Source organism: Fusarium coffeatum, assembly GCF_003316985.1.
Source record: "Fusarium coffeatum strain FIESC_28 chromosome Unknown BRIP53273_contig_34, whole genome shotgun sequence".
In the NCBI taxonomy this organism is placed as follows: Eukaryota; Fungi; Ascomycota; class Sordariomycetes; order Hypocreales; family Nectriaceae; genus Fusarium; species Fusarium coffeatum.
The window spans coordinates 1-21,312 of record NW_022157831.1 but is presented as its reverse complement, the minus strand read 5'-3'; the positions used below and the strand labels follow the sequence as shown (position 1 = coordinate 21,312).

At 47.9% G+C, this 21,312-nt stretch overlaps 11 protein-coding genes across 11 annotated transcripts; 6 read left to right on the top strand and 5 right to left on the bottom strand.

Annotated features, from left to right (window-relative positions):
- Positions 1 to 1,174: 1,174 nt before the first annotated feature.
- On the bottom strand, positions 1,175 to 3,407 carry FIESC28_01319 (uncharacterized protein; the record flags this gene model as incomplete). Its single annotated transcript, XM_031155470.1, has 6 exons — positions 1,175 to 1,204; positions 1,261 to 2,573; positions 2,624 to 2,793; positions 2,844 to 3,022; positions 3,073 to 3,270; positions 3,327 to 3,407. The coding sequence occupies 6 exons, from the start codon at positions 3,405 to 3,407 to the stop codon at positions 1,175 to 1,177; spliced, it is 1,971 nt and encodes a 656-aa protein (XP_031020417.1).
- Positions 3,408 to 4,129: 722 nt separating this feature from the next.
- FIESC28_01318 (uncharacterized protein) lies at positions 4,130 to 5,347 on the top strand (the record flags this gene model as incomplete). The annotated part of the gene is made up of 4 exons (XM_031155469.1): positions 4,130 to 4,489; positions 4,542 to 4,606; positions 4,655 to 4,881; positions 4,929 to 5,347. 4 exons carry the CDS (start codon positions 4,130 to 4,132, stop codon positions 5,345 to 5,347), a joined length of 1,071 nt encoding a protein of 356 aa, XP_031020416.1.
- Positions 5,348 to 5,517: 170 nt separating this feature from the next.
- Positions 5,518 to 6,588, bottom strand: FIESC28_01317 (uncharacterized protein; the record flags this gene model as incomplete). Its single annotated transcript, XM_031155468.1, has 4 exons — positions 5,518 to 6,281; positions 6,331 to 6,399; positions 6,447 to 6,468; positions 6,520 to 6,588. 4 exons carry the CDS (start codon positions 6,586 to 6,588, stop codon positions 5,518 to 5,520), a joined length of 924 nt encoding a protein of 307 aa, XP_031020415.1.
- Positions 6,589 to 7,869: 1,281 nt separating this feature from the next.
- FIESC28_01316 (uncharacterized protein) lies at positions 7,870 to 8,232 on the top strand (the record flags this gene model as incomplete). The annotated part of the gene is made up of 1 exon (XM_031155467.1): positions 7,870 to 8,232. One exon carries the CDS (start codon positions 7,870 to 7,872, stop codon positions 8,230 to 8,232), a length of 363 nt encoding a protein of 120 aa, XP_031020414.1.
- A 252-nt stretch (positions 8,233 to 8,484) lies between these two features.
- Positions 8,485 to 9,213, bottom strand: FIESC28_01315 (uncharacterized protein; the record flags this gene model as incomplete). The annotated part of the gene is made up of 4 exons (XM_031155466.1): positions 8,485 to 8,669; positions 8,721 to 9,018; positions 9,071 to 9,104; positions 9,158 to 9,213. The coding sequence occupies 4 exons, from the start codon at positions 9,211 to 9,213 to the stop codon at positions 8,485 to 8,487; spliced, it is 573 nt and encodes a 190-aa protein (XP_031020413.1).
- Positions 9,214 to 9,955: 742 nt separating this feature from the next.
- On the top strand, positions 9,956 to 12,398 carry FIESC28_01314 (uncharacterized protein; the record flags this gene model as incomplete). The annotated part of the gene is made up of 7 exons (XM_031155465.1): positions 9,956 to 10,443; positions 10,490 to 10,550; positions 10,600 to 11,118; positions 11,169 to 11,560; positions 11,607 to 11,818; positions 11,870 to 12,333; positions 12,381 to 12,398. 7 exons carry the CDS (start codon positions 9,956 to 9,958, stop codon positions 12,396 to 12,398), a joined length of 2,154 nt encoding a protein of 717 aa, XP_031020412.1.
- Positions 12,399 to 13,074: 676 nt separating this feature from the next.
- Positions 13,075 to 14,705, top strand: FIESC28_01313 (uncharacterized protein; the record flags this gene model as incomplete). Its single annotated transcript, XM_031155464.1, has 4 exons — positions 13,075 to 13,446; positions 13,498 to 13,544; positions 13,591 to 14,268; positions 14,318 to 14,705. 4 exons carry the CDS (start codon positions 13,075 to 13,077, stop codon positions 14,703 to 14,705), a joined length of 1,485 nt encoding a protein of 494 aa, XP_031020411.1.
- A 362-nt stretch (positions 14,706 to 15,067) lies between these two features.
- Positions 15,068 to 15,496, bottom strand: FIESC28_01312 (uncharacterized protein; the record flags this gene model as incomplete). Its single annotated transcript, XM_031155463.1, has 3 exons — positions 15,068 to 15,206; positions 15,262 to 15,389; positions 15,446 to 15,496. The coding sequence occupies 3 exons, from the start codon at positions 15,494 to 15,496 to the stop codon at positions 15,068 to 15,070; spliced, it is 318 nt and encodes a 105-aa protein (XP_031020410.1).
- Positions 15,497 to 15,782: 286 nt separating this feature from the next.
- On the top strand, positions 15,783 to 16,655 carry FIESC28_01311 (uncharacterized protein; the record flags this gene model as incomplete). Its single annotated transcript, XM_031155462.1, has 3 exons — positions 15,783 to 15,787; positions 15,958 to 16,045; positions 16,107 to 16,655. The coding sequence occupies 3 exons, from the start codon at positions 15,783 to 15,785 to the stop codon at positions 16,653 to 16,655; spliced, it is 642 nt and encodes a 213-aa protein (XP_031020409.1).
- Positions 16,656 to 17,614: 959 nt separating this feature from the next.
- FIESC28_01310 (uncharacterized protein) lies at positions 17,615 to 19,837 on the top strand (the record flags this gene model as incomplete). Its single annotated transcript, XM_031155461.1, has 9 exons — positions 17,615 to 17,806; positions 17,855 to 17,920; positions 17,972 to 18,085; positions 18,141 to 18,215; positions 18,263 to 18,290; positions 18,345 to 18,680; positions 18,738 to 19,379; positions 19,439 to 19,575; positions 19,625 to 19,837. 9 exons carry the CDS (start codon positions 17,615 to 17,617, stop codon positions 19,835 to 19,837), a joined length of 1,803 nt encoding a protein of 600 aa, XP_031020408.1.
- Positions 19,838 to 20,021: 184 nt separating this feature from the next.
- On the bottom strand, positions 20,022 to 20,560 carry FIESC28_01309 (uncharacterized protein; the record flags this gene model as incomplete). Its single annotated transcript, XM_031155460.1, has 2 exons — positions 20,022 to 20,414; positions 20,471 to 20,560. The coding sequence occupies 2 exons, from the start codon at positions 20,558 to 20,560 to the stop codon at positions 20,022 to 20,024; spliced, it is 483 nt and encodes a 160-aa protein (XP_031020407.1).
- Positions 20,561 to 21,312: the final 752 nt, after the last annotated feature.

Here is a 21,312-nt window from a genome sequence, read left to right as displayed (position 1 = left end):
TCGCCGGCCTGGCCGAATATGCTGGCCAGAATGATATTGGAATTCGAAAGCCTATCCCACTCTGTTCGTGTCTCATGCAAAGTGATTCCTGGCTAATCCAACGTAATCATTGCCATTTTCGGAGCATTCGTATTGTCGATGATGGCTAAGTCAAAGTTCGGGGAGGCATTCGGCTATCTTCTTCTTTGTAAAATGTGATTGGTTGTGCAAGATATCCTGTTATTGGAATACTAACACATATCCTAGAGAAGCTATCCTTGATGTGTGGCCATCACGTTGTTAAGGTCCTTCTTCATGATTGGGCTCTTGACGCCGTCAGTATTACCGACATTACTTCGTCACCTGTTTCCAGATGCCGGTTTTATCGCCCAGCAGTAAGTCCGCGTCGGTGGTGGAGGCATCGGCCGGTGGCCGGCTTTGAAATATCCCCTCTCCACGCTTCATGAAACCAAGGACATTCGTCCTTCACGTACATGTGGCCTATCGTCCACGGATAAACCCCACGTTTGACATGCTGCGCCGTGGACGCCTCATGGAAAAGGCGCTTCCCCGCGCATCGAAAAGGAAGAACGGAAGAGAGACGGACTCACTCTATCAATCCCGTTGCCCCGCGCTCTTGAAGTCCGAGGCTACGATATCGCGTCGTGCGGGGGATTGGTATCCAGTGTGGCCCCCGTGCCGTGGACAGTCCCGGTCTCTTCCGTTCCGGATCCTCCGCATAGAAAGACCTCAGCCATCCGTTCCCAGCTAGGTGGTTGACGCATGATAGCTCTTCCCTGCCTCACCTGTCTGTTGCCGAGTTTAGTAGTCTCGTCACTGCCATGCTTACACCACTGACTTTTTGGGACATGGTTACAGCTGCGTCAACCCCGCCGCCAAGGTATCCCAACTGAGGGGTGGTTTAATATACGCCGCCGTGTTTCGAGGCCATCGTTGACGATACTCAAATCACATCATTCAAACCGTACGTGTGAATGATCCACCGGCTGATAGGCTCCAAGTCAGGTTGAACCTCGCCAGTTTCGCGATCCACAAATGGGATGGGGTGTGGTCACTTTCGTCATATCGTCAACTTCCAAAGTTAGCAACTCAACCCCTAGATATCTTGAAGATTGCTTGTGAATGTGGCATCGACTAAGGGTTCATGTGCCCTGAATGCCGAGATACCGAAGCCTCACGAAGCAAAGACGAATTCGCGGCAAGCCTGGATGAGGGTCAGTAATACGATACGTCGAGTTTGTGTTGCAATCAGGCACATACCCTTCGCAGAACCCCTAACTGCTGTTGGGATTGCTCGAACACAAGCTTGTATTGGGCGAGACTTTCTCGCAGGACGGTTTCCTTGTTTGTGTGACCGTCACAGATAGCCTTCATCTTGATTTCCATCTCCTTCCGTAGAAATGGCTTGCCGAGACTGGTCTCAAAGTTCATTCGATCGAATCCCAAGATCAGGGCTACACCAAGCTGTGTAGGGACGAAGACCTTTATCCCGCCACGACCTCCTGACGCGGATGCGCCTCCGCGTCCGCCTCTGCTTCCTCTACCGCCACGGCCACGGCCGCGCCCTCTTGTGGACGGACCAGTGTCCGAATCTTCATCATCTGCCGGTGCTTGGCCTGATTGATTTATCGTAGCAGCGTACTCTCTGTCTTGAATCTTTTGAATATGCTCAGCCATGGTAGCATCTGTGCCGATCCCGTTGGCATCCATGAGAGCAATCAGATCAGCCTCGGTGAGATAGCCTGGAGCTGTAGTTTTGCCTTCCGTCATCAAGGCTTCAGTCGGCTGGAATCGCTCTCCTTCTGTGAACTTCGGTAGCTCCACTGTGTTATTCCATTTCTCATAGACAAACACGTCAAGGTAATTTCTCTCAAGAACAATGACTCCATGAGCATTGAAACACTCCTCTCCAAATTCAACCTCAACATCAGTTGCCATGCCCTTGGCATCATCTGAGCAACAGGCAAGAAAGCGGCGAACAACATACTCGTATAACCGACCTTCATCACGGTTCAAGACAGAGGGAGAAGCATATGTAATAGGATGGATAGGGGGGTGCGCTTTATCGTCGTGTCTTCCCTCCCTTGGCTGTTGAAAAGCACCATTGACGAGGTTCTGTGCGAATGGGCCCCATCTTTGGTCGGGTGTCTGTTTATCGACCAAGGTCCGGAGATTCATCCCTCGGTCAAAGCGATCAGTCTCAGTTCTGGGGTAGCTGATAAATCCTTTGTTGTAGAGTCCTTCGGCGATGGTCATGGCCTGTTGTCCACTCATGTGCAATAACCTCGTCGCAGCCTTTTGTAGCTCAACGGTTGTCAGAGGCAGTGGTTTAAATTTGCGAGTAGGCTTCTGTTGAACCTTCGTGACAGTTGCCATTTTTGCTGCAAGGCACCTTTCATACAATATAACCGTGGACATCCGGTCGAAAAGCCTATTCCGTAACCAAGAAAAGTTCACCTTTTTGCCCTCTCGGTTGTGCATCAGCTTTATGCTCCAGAACGGTTCCGGGACGAAGTTCTTGACACGAAAGTAGCGGTCAACAACGAAGCCAAGCGTTGGAAATTGACATGATCCTGAACAATCAGCAAAAATAAGCAGACAGACTTGGACACGGGTTACAAACCATAGCTGAGAGTCAGCTTTTCCAGTGGTCCCCCAAGCTGTCGTAGGTTATTCGTAAGGAAGCGAGTGAACGCATATCCAATGCGCAAATCGAGCTCTATTCTTGTAGCTACGGCATGGACTTGCCTTTCGTCCAAAGTTGCCAGGTTCCTGGCTGCTGTTATAACATGCCTGGTAGGGTTAGGTTCTGTAAGGCGTAGGAACAAAATAGGGGTACGCACGCTCTTTCGACATTGCTAAATCTTGCTCGCAGTACCCGTATACCTGGCTTGCCTTTTCGAGCAGCTTCGACGATTTCATTACCGATATGTTCGCCTTCACGATCGCAATCGGTCCAGATTATTAGAGTTTGTGCATATCTCGCTTGAGACTCCAAGTTTTGGGCGATCGTCTTCTTATCCTTCAAGTTGTTAGTGACGGATGGTGTCTAAGGAAAACGAGGAGCTTTACTTCGCTAATATTTGTAACGATTGGGGCACTGAACAGAGACTCTGGAGGAGGCGAGTACCAGTTTTTGTTTGCGGGTGTAAAGTCGACACTGGTTAAGTGCCCAGTGACACAAGTCATAGTGACAGAGCATTGACCCAATTGTTGACCAAAGTCAAAATCGAACCCGTAGTTTTTGATGTACTTGTTCCTCGTATTGTGCTACAAATCCTGAGTTAGTACGCAACGCAAATCGTCGCAGGAGTAGATGCTCGTACCGTTTCAACACGGCCTCCAGCAAGATGGGTAGCTACAGCCTTGGAGATAGATGGCTTCTCAGCCACACAGAGGACCTTCATTCTGGATCAGTTGGCTGTCTTCTCGGAGAAGAGTCGCCTGTTACTCGGCTGAAGAGTGTTTAGTCGGTGAAATGATTACGAGAGCGAGTGGAACGTTGCCTCAGGTTTCATGCAAAGATGAAGTTTTGCGCTGAGGCAAGCACGATTCAGAGAGAGCAGAGGGTTTGCCAAACACGCGGATGCAGTGGGAAAGAGCTGCTGCCATATCCTTATAGGACTATTCTTTGCTTGAATTGAAGCCTTCTTTGACTGCTCGGTCCAGTTGATTTCTCGTTCTGAGAAACGCGCTGTAATCTTAATTTGACCACCACAATGTAGCTCCCTCGTGATATTCACGATGCAGCTGGATGAGAAAAAGAGTGAAGGCGGGTCACTGACGTTGAAAATTTAAGCCTCTTTCAGTAGCTCTCTCACTAGCCACAGCGGCTGCTTCCGAATCTTACAGGGAGTTGTTCCCTAAGCTTTAGCGACCCCACACAGAAGACAGAACAGAACCAAGGCAACAAGGAAATGGACCTTCCCTTGCGGCGTAGCGTATTCAGGCGTATAACCCAGAATAGAAATAGCGTGTGTCATCCACTTCATTAGGTCAGGTCGTCTATGACGCGGGCTTGTCTTTGGTGTATCATACGGTCTCGTACCTATTAAAACACCTTAAAACACCACCAAGAAAGTCGAGATTTGGAGCATCAATCATATTGTTCTTCTCTGATTAAACCACCATGGCTCTTCCATATCTCAAGTCCCTTGAGGACTGCGGCGAGTACGCAAAAGCCGTCGAGCCGTATATTCCTCAGCTCTATGCTCTGCCTCAGCAGGTTCTCGACAACATCGCCAGCCCAGATGGACTAAGGCAGTTGTATGTTGACACAAACCCGCTGATTTCAGGTTTCGCGATCTCTCTCGCCCTTGGGGTTCCCTTCCTCATTGTCTCGGAGATCAACAAAAACTACTCTCAGGTTGACCGCATGTGGTCTATTCTTCCCAACCTCTATGTTGTTCATCTTTCAATCTGGGCGCGTCTTGCTGGCTTCAACTCTTCCCGAGTGGACCTTATTTCTCTTGCTACTACTCTTTGGAGTGTGAGTTTCTTTACATGCCATTCGTCAAAGCCGTTGCTGATTCGTGTTACAGTGCCGTTTGACCTATAACTACTGGCGTAAGGGTGGCTACAACAAGGGATCTGAAGATTATCGATGGTAAGCTAATCGCTGACTGAGATTCATTCATTCGCTTACAATAGACAGGGCCATCCTTCAAAAATATGTGCCGAGATTCATCTGGTTCATCTTCAACGTCACTTTCATCTCTTTCTATCAGAGTGTCCTGCTCTTCAGTTTCTCATGCGTTCCCGCTTATGCCATCCTACTCTCCACCAAATTTGAGGAAAATGTGACTCCTGCCGACGTCTTCTTCTTTCTCACTATGGTCGGTTTGGTGTATAGCGAGTGGGTTAGTGATGGCCAGCAATGGGGTGAGTATCCTATCTGACTTTGAGGTGAACAAGACTAACCCTCCTAGATTACCACGAGGCCAAGCACAAGTATCAGGCCGAGGCCAAGGTCCCCAAGGAGTTCAAATATACTCAAGCTGATCTTGACCGAGGATTCAACACCTCTGGACTCTGGGCTTACAGCAGACACCCCAATTTTGCCGCTGAGCAGCTTGTCTGGCTTGTCCTGTACCAGTGGAGTTGCTATGCAACCAAGAATCTTTACAGCTACACACTTGCTGGCTCTGCTGCTCTGGTTATGCTCTTCCAAGGATCGACTTGGCTCACTGAGCTTATCACTGTTGGCAAGTACTCTGAGTATCCTAAGTACCAGAAGCAGGTTGGCATGTTCTTGCCCAAGTCTCTTCGACCGTACAAGACCCCTCCTCCAAAGGTCATCCGAACTAGCGACCTTGCCAAGCAGAATGAGGGCAAGAAAGAACTTTGAGCAGACTGCTTATCCACAGAACATGGCGTTCCAGGTATAGATGCCTAAGACGTCTGCTTTAAGCTAGTATGCGGGCTAAACACTAGATACCAATGAGGGTGAAAGTATAGGGGTCGTAGATGCCTAGTTACTCTATAATACATCTTGTCTATATGATGGGTCTATAACTTCTATTCCTTGGCCATTCTCAGATCACTGAACTTGTCGGCGTAGTACGAAGGCACGGCAATAGCATCTTCCTTCTCCCAGTCTTCCTTCTTGTTCACGCCAGTTAGAACATGCAGTGTTCCGCCGAGCTTGCCCTCAATGCCGAACTTGATATCAGTGTTAAGTCGGTCACCAACCATACATGTGCGGGCTCGGTCAAGCTGGAACTTGCCCTCTACAGCATCCATCATTGCCTGGCTAGGCTTACCGAGCGCCAAAGGTTGCTGTCCTGTAGCGTGAACAACGGGGATGTGACAGGAACCAGCACCGAGGAAGAAGTTGTGGTGCATTGGCAATGTCGAATCGACGTTGGTAGCGAGGAATGTAGCTCCGCGCTTGATGTAGTGCATGGCATGGGCGTACTTGAGGTAGTTGACATGGTAGTCAAGACCACAGAGAACAACTCCCACCTCGGGGTCGAGCAATGAACCATCAGCGATACCCTTGAAGTCGTCGTTTGTGATATCCCGTCGGAAGGCCTCATCAGTGCCTCCAATATGAGGAACACCTTCAGAATCAAGTTCCTGCTCAATTCCCGACTCTCCGATAATGAAGACTTTGCGCTTACCCTCGGGCAGCTTCAAGATACGGGCGATGTAGATCGCAGCAGAGTAGCTGGAACCAAAGACATCATCCTTCTCGCTTGGGATGCCAAGCCCTGTGAGTTTCTTGAGATACTCATCACGGGATTTTGTGGAGTTGTTGGTGACGAAGACGACCCTCTTTCCTACATCGATGTGAGTTCCTGGTTCAGATCGTGAGCACAGTAAGCTAACCTTTTGATCTCAAGAAGTTGATGGTCTCTGGGACTCCCTCGTAAACGTGATCACCAGACCACAAGACACCTATATGAGTCAGTCACTGTGCTGAGTATTTTGTTCACTTGATTCACCATCGCAGTCAAGGAGGAATACCTATAGATTAATGTCAGTAACATAGTCAAAGCCAAAGTATAAATGACTCACGTCGAATTTGTCAATGAACTCATTGATCGCAGCAACATCGTTGCTGATGTACTTTGGTGTAGATGCCATTTTGCCTACGGACACAATCTGAGACGACACGGTATGATATCGTGAATATGATCGGCAAGAGTTTCAGTTCGTCCAACTTGAACTTGGATCGTCGATAACCTTAGCGGACTGACTCGGTGGATTGTGCTTAGTCAGAGATAATGAGAATGACATTGCCGGTGATGTAACGACGTTGGATAATCGGTGATCAATGGGGCTACTATAAAAAGACATTTCAAATATTACAGTCAGATGAGATAGTCCTTGTGATGGTATTTTGTGAATTGTTTGGTGACACAAGATGTGAAGTTAATGATATAGGGTAATCCACGAGCTGCCAGTACTGATGAGGATATACAACAACTATGACTCGTTGTGTATCAATGTGCAGTACTTACAGCACGTACCTGTGCATGCAAATGATAACGACCCTGCATCTTGATAGGCAATCTTTTAGTGCAATGACAACATGTTCCGATCCATGCATGTCGCGAAGTAAATACCGAAAACGAATCATTGGCCCGAGGTACGATCTTGAAGCCGTGAACCCTTCCCGCGTGGCGAAGAATCTCAAAGTCTAAAAATCCAAATCTTCAGAGTTCTGAGTCCCTTACAGTATTGTAACAGCTTTAGTTGATGACGCTGTATCATTGGCTCGTCAACTCCGCCCTACGAGTAATGGGTCAACCATCTTCGTCATCGGTGGGTTTCTAGAATCCCACGTTTTTTCTCCTCGGAACATATTTTCTCTTGTCTCTCTGTATTAGTGATAACTTATTGCTGAGATAAGAGGCTACAAACGTGAAAACTCTTTGCTCTCGCTTACATCCGAGGCGAGGCCCGATATCAACAGACCGACATATACACACAGACAAGGCAGATACAAAGTACAATTCACCGCTCTGGCTTATTCCGTATCAAGAGTGGTACCGTGGGGACCCTGAAGCTAAAGTTCGTCAGGGTCTCCACGGCCAGGGATCCATTTTCACGATCAGCTAAAGGGGTTTCCACTTGGTAGAGCAACTAACAGTACAGTAAGAAGTTTTAAAACCGACACAGCTGGAGACCTACGTAATTATAAATATCTGAAGAGACCGCATGGAGTTGAGTTGTTTGTTTCCTTGATTCTGTTAAAACTTTTCTTCTTAATCTATATATTCTGCTCTTTATCGTTAGCGAAACAAGCGCAAAGCAGAGAACCCTACACGACTATTACAGTTTGTTCATATAAAGGAAACACCCCGAGGACCACTCGAAAACAACCAAATCTTAACCACTTCTCTCTCAACACAATCAATCAACATGCCTACCGCTCCCACCAGTGTCGCTGCTGCCCCCAGCAACGCCAACCACTACTTCAGCGAAGTGCACAAGACTCAGTCGACTGCCACCACCCCAGTCACTACCCCCGGATTCAAGGCCGAAGAGGGTGAAATCAACACACGTCGACCTACGGTCCTCAGCAGCGACTTCCCCAAGCCTAGCGACGAGATTGATCTCGATTCCATGCTTGACCGCCAGCCTGGTCGCTGGACAATCAAGGGACAGATGGCGGCCAACCAGCGCCGTCAACAGAAGTCTCCCAGCGAGGAAGAATCCAAAGCACAGCGCCAGCGAGACTTCGAAAAGGCCAAGGAGGACCTCCGTGCTTCATTCCGAATCTGAAACACATGCGCTTGTCTTGCACTACCGGACTCTTGTATGAGAGCTATACCGGTTCACATATTATGACAAACCATTTGGCGCAATGTTTTCAAGACTATACCCAAGACTTCAACGAATTACGACACAACGAATAGACATACTTTAGATTTCGCTATTGTACGATGGAAACGGAGGCTAGGCTATGGAGAAGAATGTTTGCATCATTAGCATTTTAGTACATGAATAAGATTGTCATCTTGATCATCGAATCGTTTAGGCAAGGTCTGCAACAGACAGAACGCGACCTCCAAGAGTGAACCCGTATCCGATAGCAGCCACAAACGTAGCCAGGTTGAGCAGAGATGAGATGCCGTGAAGCATGCCGAACTTTCTGTTCAGAGTCTTCATCTCGTCTGAGTGAGGACCCTCAGCATACCACTCCTTACCATCTCGCTTGACTGTCAATTGGTTAGAAATATCGAAATGTAATGCGTGTTTACTTGACATACCTTGTCCACGTCGCTTCTTCATAACCTCAACAGTCATAGGCAGGAGAACAGTCAGGTTGATAGCACCGGTGATAGCCATGGCACTAATGGGCAACAGGGAGTGCCAGCGGGCAAATTCCGACACCAAACCAGCGGGACCATTTGCGAGACCAATGAGAGTGTTTCCAGGGAATGTTAGAGCGAGTACACCGGGTAGAACAGTCTGAAGGCCGAAGTAGATGGGGAAGAGCTTTTGCTGGATGGCGGAGAAGCTGGCACGGTCAACGGCCTTGAACATTACGATGCCATTGATGAAAGACTGTCAAGCTGTCAGAACTGAAATAAAAAGAGACTCAGTATCATATGCATACGTGAAAGAACGTCGTTCCCAAGAGTGTTCCATAGCTGTCATTGAGTTAGCTCATCGTTGAATACACTGTATCTGGTAAGAAACTTACGTGATGATATGGTAGGGAGCCGGGGAAAAGGCCACGGCCTTTGCTGTGCTTGCCATTGTTGCTGTTACTTTCAATTGTGAGTGAAAGTTGATGAAAACAGATGAGGTTTCAACTCAGCCGAGGTGGTTCTCTTAGCTGGTTAGACAGGTCATCGACCCCAGTCTATGATATAATGGAGACCCACGTGACTGATGTGCATTCCATTGCTGTGTAGCAGCTCCTTCTTAATACAATGGAAGTATACAGAACACGAACCCGACATAATGGAAATCGTATCTATTTGTGCTCGCTCAAATCATTTGTAGTGTGGATTGTCATGTTTGTTGCTTAGCTACGAACCAGAACGAAGGCAGCGATCGCGGATATACAACATGTATTCTTACTCGGTATTGCCAACGAATTGGCCTAAGTATGACTTCGGGCTCCCAAAGAAAGGTAGTATTGCACTGATCGAATTTGGACATGGAGATTAGGTATCTTGATGATTCTCGTGATGTTGAGTTGGGATTTGCACCTGCCATTTCAATTAACATGGCACCACGAACACGTGACTACGTGTTTCACGCGTCCAATAATCCAGCTCAGCTCAGCTGCAGGCATCGCGCCCCACGTCTTCCATCTTAGACAGCTCTGAGCTAGAGCTTAGGAGCCTTCTGCCTAAACAATACCAGGGTTCACCATTGAGAAGCTTTGTGCGACTGCCATTCATTTAAAAGTGCGACTTCACCTACAAAGGTTCAGATCGCATCTTCGTTCATTTGAAATATTTCTTGATTATCGCTCGTATTAACCTTCATCATGGCTGAAAAAGAGGCAACCATCTTTATTCTCGATCTGGGCTCGACTATGGCCCAGACCCATAGTGGGAGATCCCAGTCGGATTTGGACTGGAGCATGCAGTATGTATGGGACAAGATCACGGATATCGTCGCTGCAAACCGCAAAACGCTATGTGTTGGCGTCGTGGGTCTTAGAACAGACGAGACCGATAACAAGCTACAAGACGATGATGGATATGAGAATATCTCAGTGCTGCAGGAGATGGGACCTATGACTATGTCATCCTTAAGAGATCTCCAATCACTTGTGAAACCAAGCAACACATGGGCTGGAGATGCTGTTTCGGCCATTGTTATCGCTGTTGATATGATGGACACCTTCACCAAGAAGCTCAAATGGAATCGAAAGATCTTTCTGATTACTGATGGCCAGGGGCCAATCGATGCGGATGATCTGAGCGATATTTCTAAGAAGATGAACGACTCGAATATCCAACTCACCATCCTGTAAGTTGGCTACCCCCTTTATGCCAACAAGTCTAACCGGTTACAGCGGCGTGGACTTTGATGATCCGGATTATGGCTTTAAGGAAGAAGATAAGCCGGGCACAAAGGTCAGCAGAAACACCCAACGGCCCAAAGCGCATCACTAAATTCTTGCAGGAGGATAATGAAAAGGCTTTGAGGTCACTTGTAAACGACTGCAAAGACGGCGTTTTCGCAAATATCGCCGAAGCTATCGATGAGCTTGACACCCCTCGAATCAAAGGAGTCAAGCCGTACAAGACTTATGACGGCCCTCTTACTCTTGGAGACCCCGAAACATTCCCTGCTGCAATGAGTATCAACGTCGAAAGATATTTCAAGACACATTTGGCACGCCCCTTGACAGCAAGCACAGTAGTTATCAAGTCTGAAGGTGCACCAGATGCTGAGCCTACCCAAGCAACTCAAGGTGAAGAGATGGAGGGTGTCGAGTTCTCTGCAGTCAAACAAGCTCGTTCATACAAGGTGAATGATCCAGATGCTCCAGGAGGAAAGCGAGACGTCGAGTTCGATGATCTTGCTAAGGGCTACGAATACGGCCGAACAGCAGTGCACATCAGCGAGTCAGAGCACAACATCACCAAGATCGATACACAAAAGAGCTTCTCGATTGTCGGTTTCATCCCGTGCGCAAAGGTATGTCTCATGTGAGCCCTCGGTTCATCGCTTATACTCATGCTTTTCAGTACGAGCCATTTCTCAACCTTGGCGAGACTTGCGTGACGATAGCAAGCAAGTTCGATGCCAAATCCGCCCTCGCCCTTTCATCGCTCGTATGGGCGCTCTCGGAGCTGGAGTCTTACGCCATTGCCCGGATTGTGACAAAAGATGGCAAGGACCCGCTGTTGGTGCTACTGGCACCTGGCGTTGAACCAGACATGGAGTGTCTCTACGACATTCCACTGCCATTTGCAGAAGACATTCGAAGCTATCAGTTCCCTCCTTTGGATAGAGTGGTCACGGTTACTGGCCAAACCATTACAAAGCACCGACTGTTACCTACGGATGAATTGAATGATGCTATGAGCGATTATGTTGACGCAATGGACTTATCGGCATATGGTATGGATGATGAAGGGTATGTCTGAACTTGTCCTTGCCTTACAGATTTCTAACTCCTGCAGTGAACCGGCTGAATATGTGCCCATTGATGATACGTTCAACCCTACGATCCACCGAGTGAATCATGCAGTCAAATCACGAGCAGTTTATCCTGAAAAGCCAGTCCCAGAGACTCCTTCTATATTACTTCGGTTCGCACAGCCACCACAAGATCTGATTGAGAAGGTCCAGAGCAAAGCGGATGCCCTCATTGAAGCAGCGGATGTCAAGAACGGTTTGTATCCTTCCTCGGAATATTGCGAACACCAGCTAACTAGCAAAAAAGTACCACCAAAGGTCAAGGGCAAACGTGGCAGGGAAACTGTCAAGCCCATTTCAGGCCTTGATGTTGATGCACTCTTGGGTGGAGAAGAGAAGGGCGAGATCAGTCCCGACAATGCAGTGCCAGAATTCAAGCAGGTGCTTGCTGCCACAGAGGAGGTTTCAGAGATCGAGGACGCAGCAAAGCAAATGGGTACGATTATAACAACCTTTGTCACGGAAAGCTTTGGCGATGACAAGTACCAACGCGCTCTGGAATGTCTGGGCGTGATGAGGGAAGAGCTTATCAACCTCGAGGAGCCCGCATTCTACAATACCTTTATGGAAGGCATGAAGAAGAAGCTCCTTTCAGGGGATATGGGAGGTGACCGACGAGACTTCTGGTTCAAGGTGCGATGGGGTCGTCTTGGTCTCATTGACAATAAGCAGTCTGAGGTGTCTGATGTCACTCCAGAACAAGCTGATGAGGTATGTTTCGCAATCAGAACTGCCGGTCGTTTGCTAACTAGAAACAGTTCTACAAGTCCAAATAGGATGTATAATTAAGTTTGCTGTTTGTCAAGGGTGGATTGTGTATATCAACGCAAGACTTAGCTTGCCCGGCTTACAGTCAGCTAGAGCCAGCGCGAACAGCGCATTGTAAGCTTGCTATTGAGAACCGAGGAATTAAGCACATGAGGCAGATTAACGAATCAAATACTGGCTCGATTTATTACATACTCTAGGAGAGGACTTTACAAAATATAATTTTGGTAAAAACACGGGTTATAAAATTAAAGGGCGTTTTCATGCACCCAGCCATATCATAGGTGGAGGCCCGCCACTTGGTGACTTGCAAACTATTGGCAGGTCGTGTCAGTGGTCGAGCACTTCCGTTTGACATGTATTTCCAGGCAATCCTGCCTGTTTGCTTTCCTCTTCTAAAAAGCGGATGACGATGGCAGTGAATCATCTGGGTGACAAATAAGCAAAAAAGACGAGGTCTCTCATCTGCCCTTTTTTTCCCTCCCTCACAGGCACCATTCGTGGTATATCTTACCTACTCCACGAAGGCTTCTAGCCTCAGACCTTCCACTGCCTTTCATCCACCAACATAAGCTTTCGTTTCTTCTCTTCATTGGCTTTAATTCAGCAACAGTTCTCCGATATCCGTTTTAATTTTTATTTCCTTGCGACCGTCGTTTTTCTTCTTCAGAGCAGATCGCGGTGATGACGGATCTCGAAAGTCGCCTGGAGAAGCTACAAGAGCTTCTAGGCAATGGCGTCAAGCTTGCTGAAAGCCCACACGAAGACAGCGACACAGCACATGAACCTTGCGGAAACAGCTTTGGAATGGTGATGGATGATGAGTACATTCGAAATGAGGAACGATGGATGATCAGAGAGCAGGTCTCTCCGGAACAGCTACGGGCGGAAGCTGCTGCTGCCAGAAAAGAACTGTTCGAGAGCAACAAGAAGAAAGCTTTCGACAACTCTGATTTTCGTATCGGACAAAATGTTGATGAAGAATTCTTGTTCTGCCCGTTCAAGGTCGTCGTATCGTATCCCGAACGCTTCGTTGGCAAAGCCAACAAGCCTCGTGTATGTGCTGCTCTGTGCAAACTTGCTCTTCCCTTGCTAATTTTGCGACAGACGAAGCCATTTTTCACTGAAATTCTCAAAGATCGGACTTGGGACTTGTAAGAGGCTTCTTTGTTACTGTGTTGTTATTACTAACTTTGCAAGCTTCTATCTTCACAATCCACTAGAGCCAGCCAGAGACCCTTACCTTTTGGTTCCGTCTGCCCAGTTCGAAGTCTTCCTTGAAGAAATCAACCTCATACTGGGTACTTTTCTCAGAATTCCCGCTGGTAGCATGAACAAGGACAAATTCTACCTCAAATTTGGTGAAGGCGGCACTCCACGTCCCCGGTATCTGAGACGATCTCTGGAATCGACCTCCCTTGACATTCGACCATGGCCCGCCATCGACCCCGATGACATCGAAGCTTTTAAGGCAGCAAGCCCTCGGGAACAGCTTGTTTGGAGGTCCAAAATGCGAGTCGTTAAGACCGGCTTCGCTGCCAAGAGAATGGCAGACCCGGACAAGGCTGCCAGGAAGAAGGGACACAGGGACCAAATGCTTCGCAACACACTGAGCTATCTTGGTCTTCTGGGAGACCCCGATGGCCACGATATCGTTTTCGTCTGCGTTGATGTCGAAGCGATCGAACGAAAGCCAAACCCCATTTCTGAAGTTGGGATTGCTATCCTGGATACACGGGACATCAAAGGCGTTGACCCTAAGGACGTTGGTCGTGGTTGGTGGCCCGAGATCAAGACTCATCACCTCCGAGTGCATGAATATGCTGGTTTACGAAACTACCAGTTTGTCAAAGGGTGTCCCGACTCCTTTGACTTTGGGTGAGCATAACTTCGTTTGTGATCTTGTCTATAACTAACTGTTCGATAGGACAAGCACCTTCCCACAGAAAGCCGTCCTTCAAGAGGCTATCATGAACATCTTCAATCCTTACGTTATCAGTGAACGAGAGATCATTGTGGTTGGGCATGATGTGCGACAAGATATTACTTACTTCAACGAGATGGGCATAGATCTCAGAGCCCTTGCAGGATTGAAAGAGCCGGTCGACACCCAGCATATCCACCAGGCTTGGTGCGGTGCATCCAATGGGCGAGGTCTCGTCGCTGTACTCAACGATCTGGGTATTCCCAACAAGCACCTGCACAATGCTGGTAATGATGCTCACTATACGCTCTGTGCTATGCTTGGAATTGCGGTGCAAGAAGTGCGTGGCAACGAGCAGCAGAGCAACGACTTACTTAACAAGATGGATTGAAGAGAGAAGCCTCGGGCGCTATTATGCCAGACAGAAGGCGCATAATATGGTAATATTCTTTTCAGGAGGGCAAAACAGATGAGAAGAGAACGGGTCTGTTGGCCCTGTATTCATAGTTATACAAGATGCAGCCCAGGTAGCTTTTAACGACGGCATATCCATCCCATCACCTAGCTCTTCCTCTTAAACCCAACAAACGCCATCGCTATGTAAACAAGTAGTGTACACTATACACACGCGGCCATACGCCCACGCCAGACCTCAGTCGTTGGATTACGTCTTCGTAAGACTCATAAATCGATTCTGATAGATCCCAATTCGGTCATCGAGGACTTGAACGAGCAATTCGAGATCGTGTCGATTTAACCGTTCTTGTCCAGGAACTCCTTGGCTTCGTTCACCTTTGTCGCAAGGTAAGGGCTACCGCCTCTATCGGGGTGGTTGAGAAGCATGAGGGTTCGGTGGGCCTTGCGGACCTTGTCCTTGGTGACGGCTCGCTCGCTGAGTGGGATGTTAGTGCGCTGCGGGCATAGAGGTAGAGTTGACGAAAACATACTTGAGCGAAAGGATCAGGGTAGCCTCCTTCTTGGTCATCTTGGTCTCAAATCCGCCCTTGTAGAAAGCCTTGCCCATGGCTCCAACGCCGCCTCGTGAACGTCTCCATGCGACCAGACCAGCTCGACCCTGCAAAAAGCCATTAGTGCCTGGAATTAAATGTCGATTTTTCTTTCGTTGCATACCAAAAATGCCGCGACGGCAGCGCCGGCGCCCCAAGCCATAACAGAAGCCATTTTGAAGAGTGTATTTCGGTCTTGACAGACGTAGTTTGGGTGAGGCAGATGGAGATGCTCGGGATCCGGAGGGCAAATCGGGGAAAGTTTTCAAGAGTCTCCGGCGTGGACCGGCGAGAGCCGGGTTCACGTTTGTCCGGGGTGTGAGTTTGTTATCGATAAGCGTTGATGGCGGCTGGGAACAAAAAAATCTTTAGAGCGAAAAAAAGTTCGGGATACCTCAAACCGTGGGGTGGGAAGCTGAATTTGAAGTTGTTTTGGTCTTGTAGACCACCACCCATACAAAATGAGGTAAGTTTTTACTGACGGAAGGGATCTATACAGGATGTTTGTCTTGAAGGATGGTACACTTGTCAGGTTTATCCTGCCTGGGATCGAGCATTCATGATATAGAGACCTGGACTCTACCTTGAACTGTCGCTAACCAAGTGCTTCAGAATCGAAACTTGTTACTTTTGCAGTCGCCCTGCTTACCCCAGCAAGGGCATTACCTTCGTGCGAAACGATGCCCGAGTCTTTCGTTTCTGTCGCAGCAAGTGCCACAAGAACGTACGTCTACAACATTGCGACCTGCCTCAAACTTACACCGCTAACACTCCTACCTCTACAGTTCAAGATGAAGCGTAACCCTCGCAAGCTCAAGTGGACAAAGGCTTTCCGCAAGGCCGCCGGCAAGGAGATGACGGTCGACTCTACTCTGCAGTTCGCCGCCCGCCGCAACGTGCCCGTCCGCTACAACCGAGACCTTATGGCCAAGACCATCAAGGCCATGGAGCGTGTTTCCGAGATCCGTCAACGTCGCGAGCGCGTCTTCTACAAGAAGCGCATGGCTGGTAAGCGTGAGCGTGAGCTTGCCACTGCTCGCAAGCTGGTCGCCGAGAACGAGCATCTCCTGCCCCGCATGCGCGGCAGCGAGAAGAAGCGTCTACGCGAGTTGGGCATGACCGATGAGGACATCCAGGAGATGGAGGACAAGGAGGAGCGTGTGCAGTCCAAGGCTTTCGGTGGCGAGAAGAAGAGAGTCGCCATTGCTCTTGAGAATGACGACGACGAGGACGATGATGAGGAGGACGAGAGCGCCATGTTCGACGATGAAGACGACGAAGATGACGACGACGAGGACGGCGAGGATGATGATGTCGACATGGACGCCGACTGAACGATTTAGGTTATTGAAGTAAGCGTCTGAAAAGAGAAAAGCTGGTACATGTCTACGCAGTCAAAGAGACAAGGAAGAAAGAGAGCGAGCGAGAAGGCAAAAAGGTCTACGAGACAAGACAAGGGCGTTACGGGTGTTTTTGATTCGAAGGCATACCACGGCGTTGGGATACTATAGAGAGAAACCATTTTTTCTTCGTCATGCAGCGCACAACCAAACCAACTCACGACAAGTTGGATGTGATGTGATCTTTTTGGCGGAATGAATTTGTGTATTCCCAGTATCCCAGCAATTCGGTTGACCTTTCATTCCGGAGCTTTCAGTACGGGAAGATTCGAATGATTGGATGGGCTCTTTTCGATACTACATGAAAAAGTCTACTTAATAAAATACCAAGGTTGACCCTATTAAAAATGTATCTGTCCGAGTAAGCGGGGGAATCCTGTCCGTGCTGTAGACTATTGCTGTGCCTAAGTAGAGTTAGAACGACGATCCAAGAGAAGGATCCCATGACTCGACGCTGAATGTGAATGTGAATGTGAATCCTTCCCCCAGACTGGAATAGGCAATTGGAATCAAGTGCTACGTGATAGGACGACGTAATCTTGCCTCTAAAGCGTCGTCTTACCGTCAAATTGGGGATACATATCGGCAGCCCAGCTGAAAAAAGAACGTCTTAGTGTTGGAGAACAGGATTGACTTTACCGGCTGGAGGATCCTAGGGATCTTATGTTGATCAATCATTCGTTCCTTGGCTGCTGATCTGGCTTATCATCCCGTCCTGCATGTCTTAGGCAAAAGCTAGTGATTCGTAAGATGGATATTGCAGATACCAGGGTTCAATTCCATTCTTCTTCTTCTTTCTGGTCCCTTTTTATCTCTATCTCATGTTTTTCAGTTTTCTTATCATCTGCAGTTCGTGATTTTGAGTGGCAATCTGGTCTATTCAATCTCTCATCATGAATGAAAAGGCACCAGAGGCAACGCCTCTACTAAGAGGCCATCTTCAGCAGCGCCCGCGTAAATCCAACATCTCAACTGTACTGGGCCTTTTAGCCGCTGTTTGTATCATTGGCTTCTTTCACCACCGCCCTTATCCTGAATCAAAGAGTACTGAGGAACCTACGAAGAAGCCATGGACTTGGAACGATGTGAGAATTAATGAACTATATCAAAAGCGAGACTCTAACGGAGCCTAGATCAAACCAAGCCGGGAACTGCATTGGGAGTCGTGCTATGACAAGTTCGAATGCGCAAGGCTTGATGTGAGTATATCTTTCCTCGGCCCTCATGATCAGTGTTAATAGTGTGTATAGGTTCCAATGGATTGGCTAAAGCCTTCTGATCATAAGCGAGTGGTGCTTGGAGTTATCAAGCTACCAGCCAAGAACAAGAGCAACCCAGTGTCTCCGCTCTTCGTTAACCCCGGCGTATGTTATATGTTTACCTATATGACCAGGAAAAATACTGATTTGATAATGTTAGGGTCCCGGAGGATCAGGTATAGCCTTTGTGAAGCGAGAAGGTCATATCCTCCAAGCCGTTGTGGGTGACAACCATGTAAGTCTATTCGAGGCTAAGAATCAGGATTGTACTCACTATCTTAGGACGTTATCAGCTTTGATCCTCGAGGAGGTGAGTAAATCTTGAACAAACTATTCGATTGCTGCATCAACTGACCATCCTCAGTCGGCGTTTCTACACCCCGTGTCGAATGTTGGGGTTCTTCCCAAAGACGACGACTCTGGAACATGCAAGAAACTCCAGTTGCTGATGAACATCCCGGTCTCATTTACGATTCCTATGCTCGAGCCGCAGCCTATTCAGGCGCTTGTGAGGCAGCAATGGAAGATATTGGTCTTATGCAGTTCCTTGGAAGCGCATCCATTGCCAGGGACATGCTGGAGATTCTTGACAAGACAGGCAATGAGAAACTCCGTTACTGGGGTTTCAGCTACGGTACTATCCTCGGTGGTGTTTTTGCTGGTCTGTACCCTGAGCGGGTAGAGAGACTGGTCAGCGATGGTGAGTCTCCAAATTCTTGGGCAATCTTAAACAACATGGGATTAACTTGAGGTATAGGCAACGTCGACTACCATGACTGGTTCAATTTCGACCATGGCAACTTTGTTTCTGATACAGACAAGATCTTCGATGCCTTTGATATAGCATGCCACAAAGTCGGACCTCTCAAGTGCGCCTTCTACGCCGAATCTCCCAAGGCCATCGAGAAACGTCGAGGCGATCTCCTCGCCCACCTTAAGAAGTCACCAGTTCTGCTACCTGCGTGGTCCCAAGAGTCAGGGCCAGAGCTACCCGTTCTCATCTCCTACTCCCACCTTCAACGCCTCATCCAAACCTCCATCTATGCCCCAATTGTTAAATTTCCCCAGCTAGCTCGAGTATTCGCCGCTCTGGAGAAGCGTGACGGAGTGCTATTCTATGAAATGGTGCTTTCGATGAGCAAAAACATGGCATTTGAGGGGGACATGTGTGAGCTCGGAGATACTCCTGCTACAACACCCTTTGAGACGCCAATGGAACTTGATGCTTTCCCTGCGATTATGTGCTCCGACTCAAAGCCTGTGGAAGATTCTCCACAGGAAGTTGCGGAGTTCTTTGATAGAATCACACACAAGAGTCGCTGGGCTGGTGCAGCCAATGCCAACTTCCACGTCTCTTGTGTTGGAAGAAAGACGAGACCGAAGTGGAAGTTCACAGATGGTGAGTTATTCTTGTCGCAGAATAGAAGTATAGGATGGCAATGCTAACACGATGAACAGCTGACTTTAGGGGCGACACTGCGCATCCTATTCTTTACATCGGCAACATAGCTGATAATGTCACACCTCTTCAAAGTGCCTTCAACAACTCAGCCAAGTTCCCAAGCTCAGTTGTTCTTACACAGAACTCATACGGAGTAAGTCATCTTCAATCTCTTAGCGTGTTATATCAACTAACCTCTTCAGCACTGCTCCTCCGCAGCGCCTTCGACATGTTCAATGCGTTATGTGAGAGAGTATTTCCAGAACGGGACTCTTCCAGCTGCCGGAACCATATGTGATCAAGATTTTGAGCTTTTTGAATTGCCTGGACTGGAAGAGGATGTGACAGGTCTGGATGAGCTTAGCTCGATTGCTCTTATGCTGGCTAGAGAAGCAGAGATTCCGAGGCCCTTTTGAGAGCATTCCATAGGAAACAGATATGTGTGTAGATGAATTATGAATTATATATGATTTGATATGGAATTGTGTAGTTGAATGGAACAAGATCGTGAGACATGACTTCAGATTCATGATGATTCATCAGTAATTCAATTAACTTATATATCCATATCGTACATCCGTTACCCATGGCCCAATACAATCACTTATTATGCTTAATATGCGCAGGTCCATGATGCACCTTCTCGGGCATCCTCAAGCCCTTGTCAACAGTCTCCTTCACCTTCCTCTCCAATGCTTCTCCCCTCGATCTCTCTTCCTCCCTCATCCTTTCCTCCTCCTCAAACGAAATAGCATGCTTCCAGTTACCCGCTCCTCCTCTGCCGCCCAAGCCTCCTCCAGGATTCTTCCTGAGACTCGCGTTCACCGCCGCGGCTGTCTTCCTGGCCATCTCATCCTGCTCGCGCGCATCGGGCAGGTCTGATGGGCTGACATAGTTTCCTGAGCCGCCGCGTCCAGCTCGAGCTGGGGCGTTGGCTGTGGTGCGGTCTGGAGGGGGGACTTCGTCGGTTGCTAGGTCTTGAGCTTCGAGATCCTGAGTTGAATGTTAGATTATGAATAGAGATTGATATTGTAGTGTTGTGGGCTTACTTTATCGGCTTCATCAGCCTTGCTTTTGACGACGTAATTGCCAGCTCCACCTCTTCCAGTCTTGCGATATACGTCTTGATCAGTCGTCATGTTGTATTGTTGTTGTGGTTGCTAATAGTCGATACGTGTTATTGAAGTATAGATAACGTAGCTATTATTGCCAGGGTCGATAGTTATGATGGGTATATGTGGTTAATAGTTGTGATTGTAGATAAAGCAACCTCCAAAATATCTCAAAAAGAAGATGAGATGAAAAAGTAACGAAAGTTGGTCTTTAAAGGTATCACAAAATCCTCAAATGATCAAGCCACCGACAGAATGGAAACGTGGGGGGGCCTGTAGACTACTTGTCCGACGTGATGAGTTTCATATGAGTATTGCCTCCATCTCTCCCAGACTCATCATAGTTTCCATTGAATACCCCTAGCTAACTACCACTATCTTTTGACTTGGCTTGCGGTCTTTTTCGTTTGTCAACGGATTTGGACATGGAAAATGGCCAGCGCCCGCTGTAAATCGAAACTAAAATAAGAACAGTTCTAATCCGCGGGGTACATGAACTAGTTGAGTTGTACTGTAGATCTTGATGGGCCGCTACCGAATATTTCGTTGTTACTGGTTGCTCTATGAGCGATTTGCTTCTCTTTCACATGCATTTGTTGATCTAAATTATTTAAATAGTTTCAAGACAGTAGAGTCAGTCAGTTATCAACAGGAAATGCCTTTCAAGAAAGAAAGTCTCTGTTTCTGTCGTGGCTTGGATTGAAAGTTGATGTCATGGTTGATGATCGACATTGTTGTTCAAGAAAAACTTCAGCTTACCAAAAAAAAAAAAAAAAAAA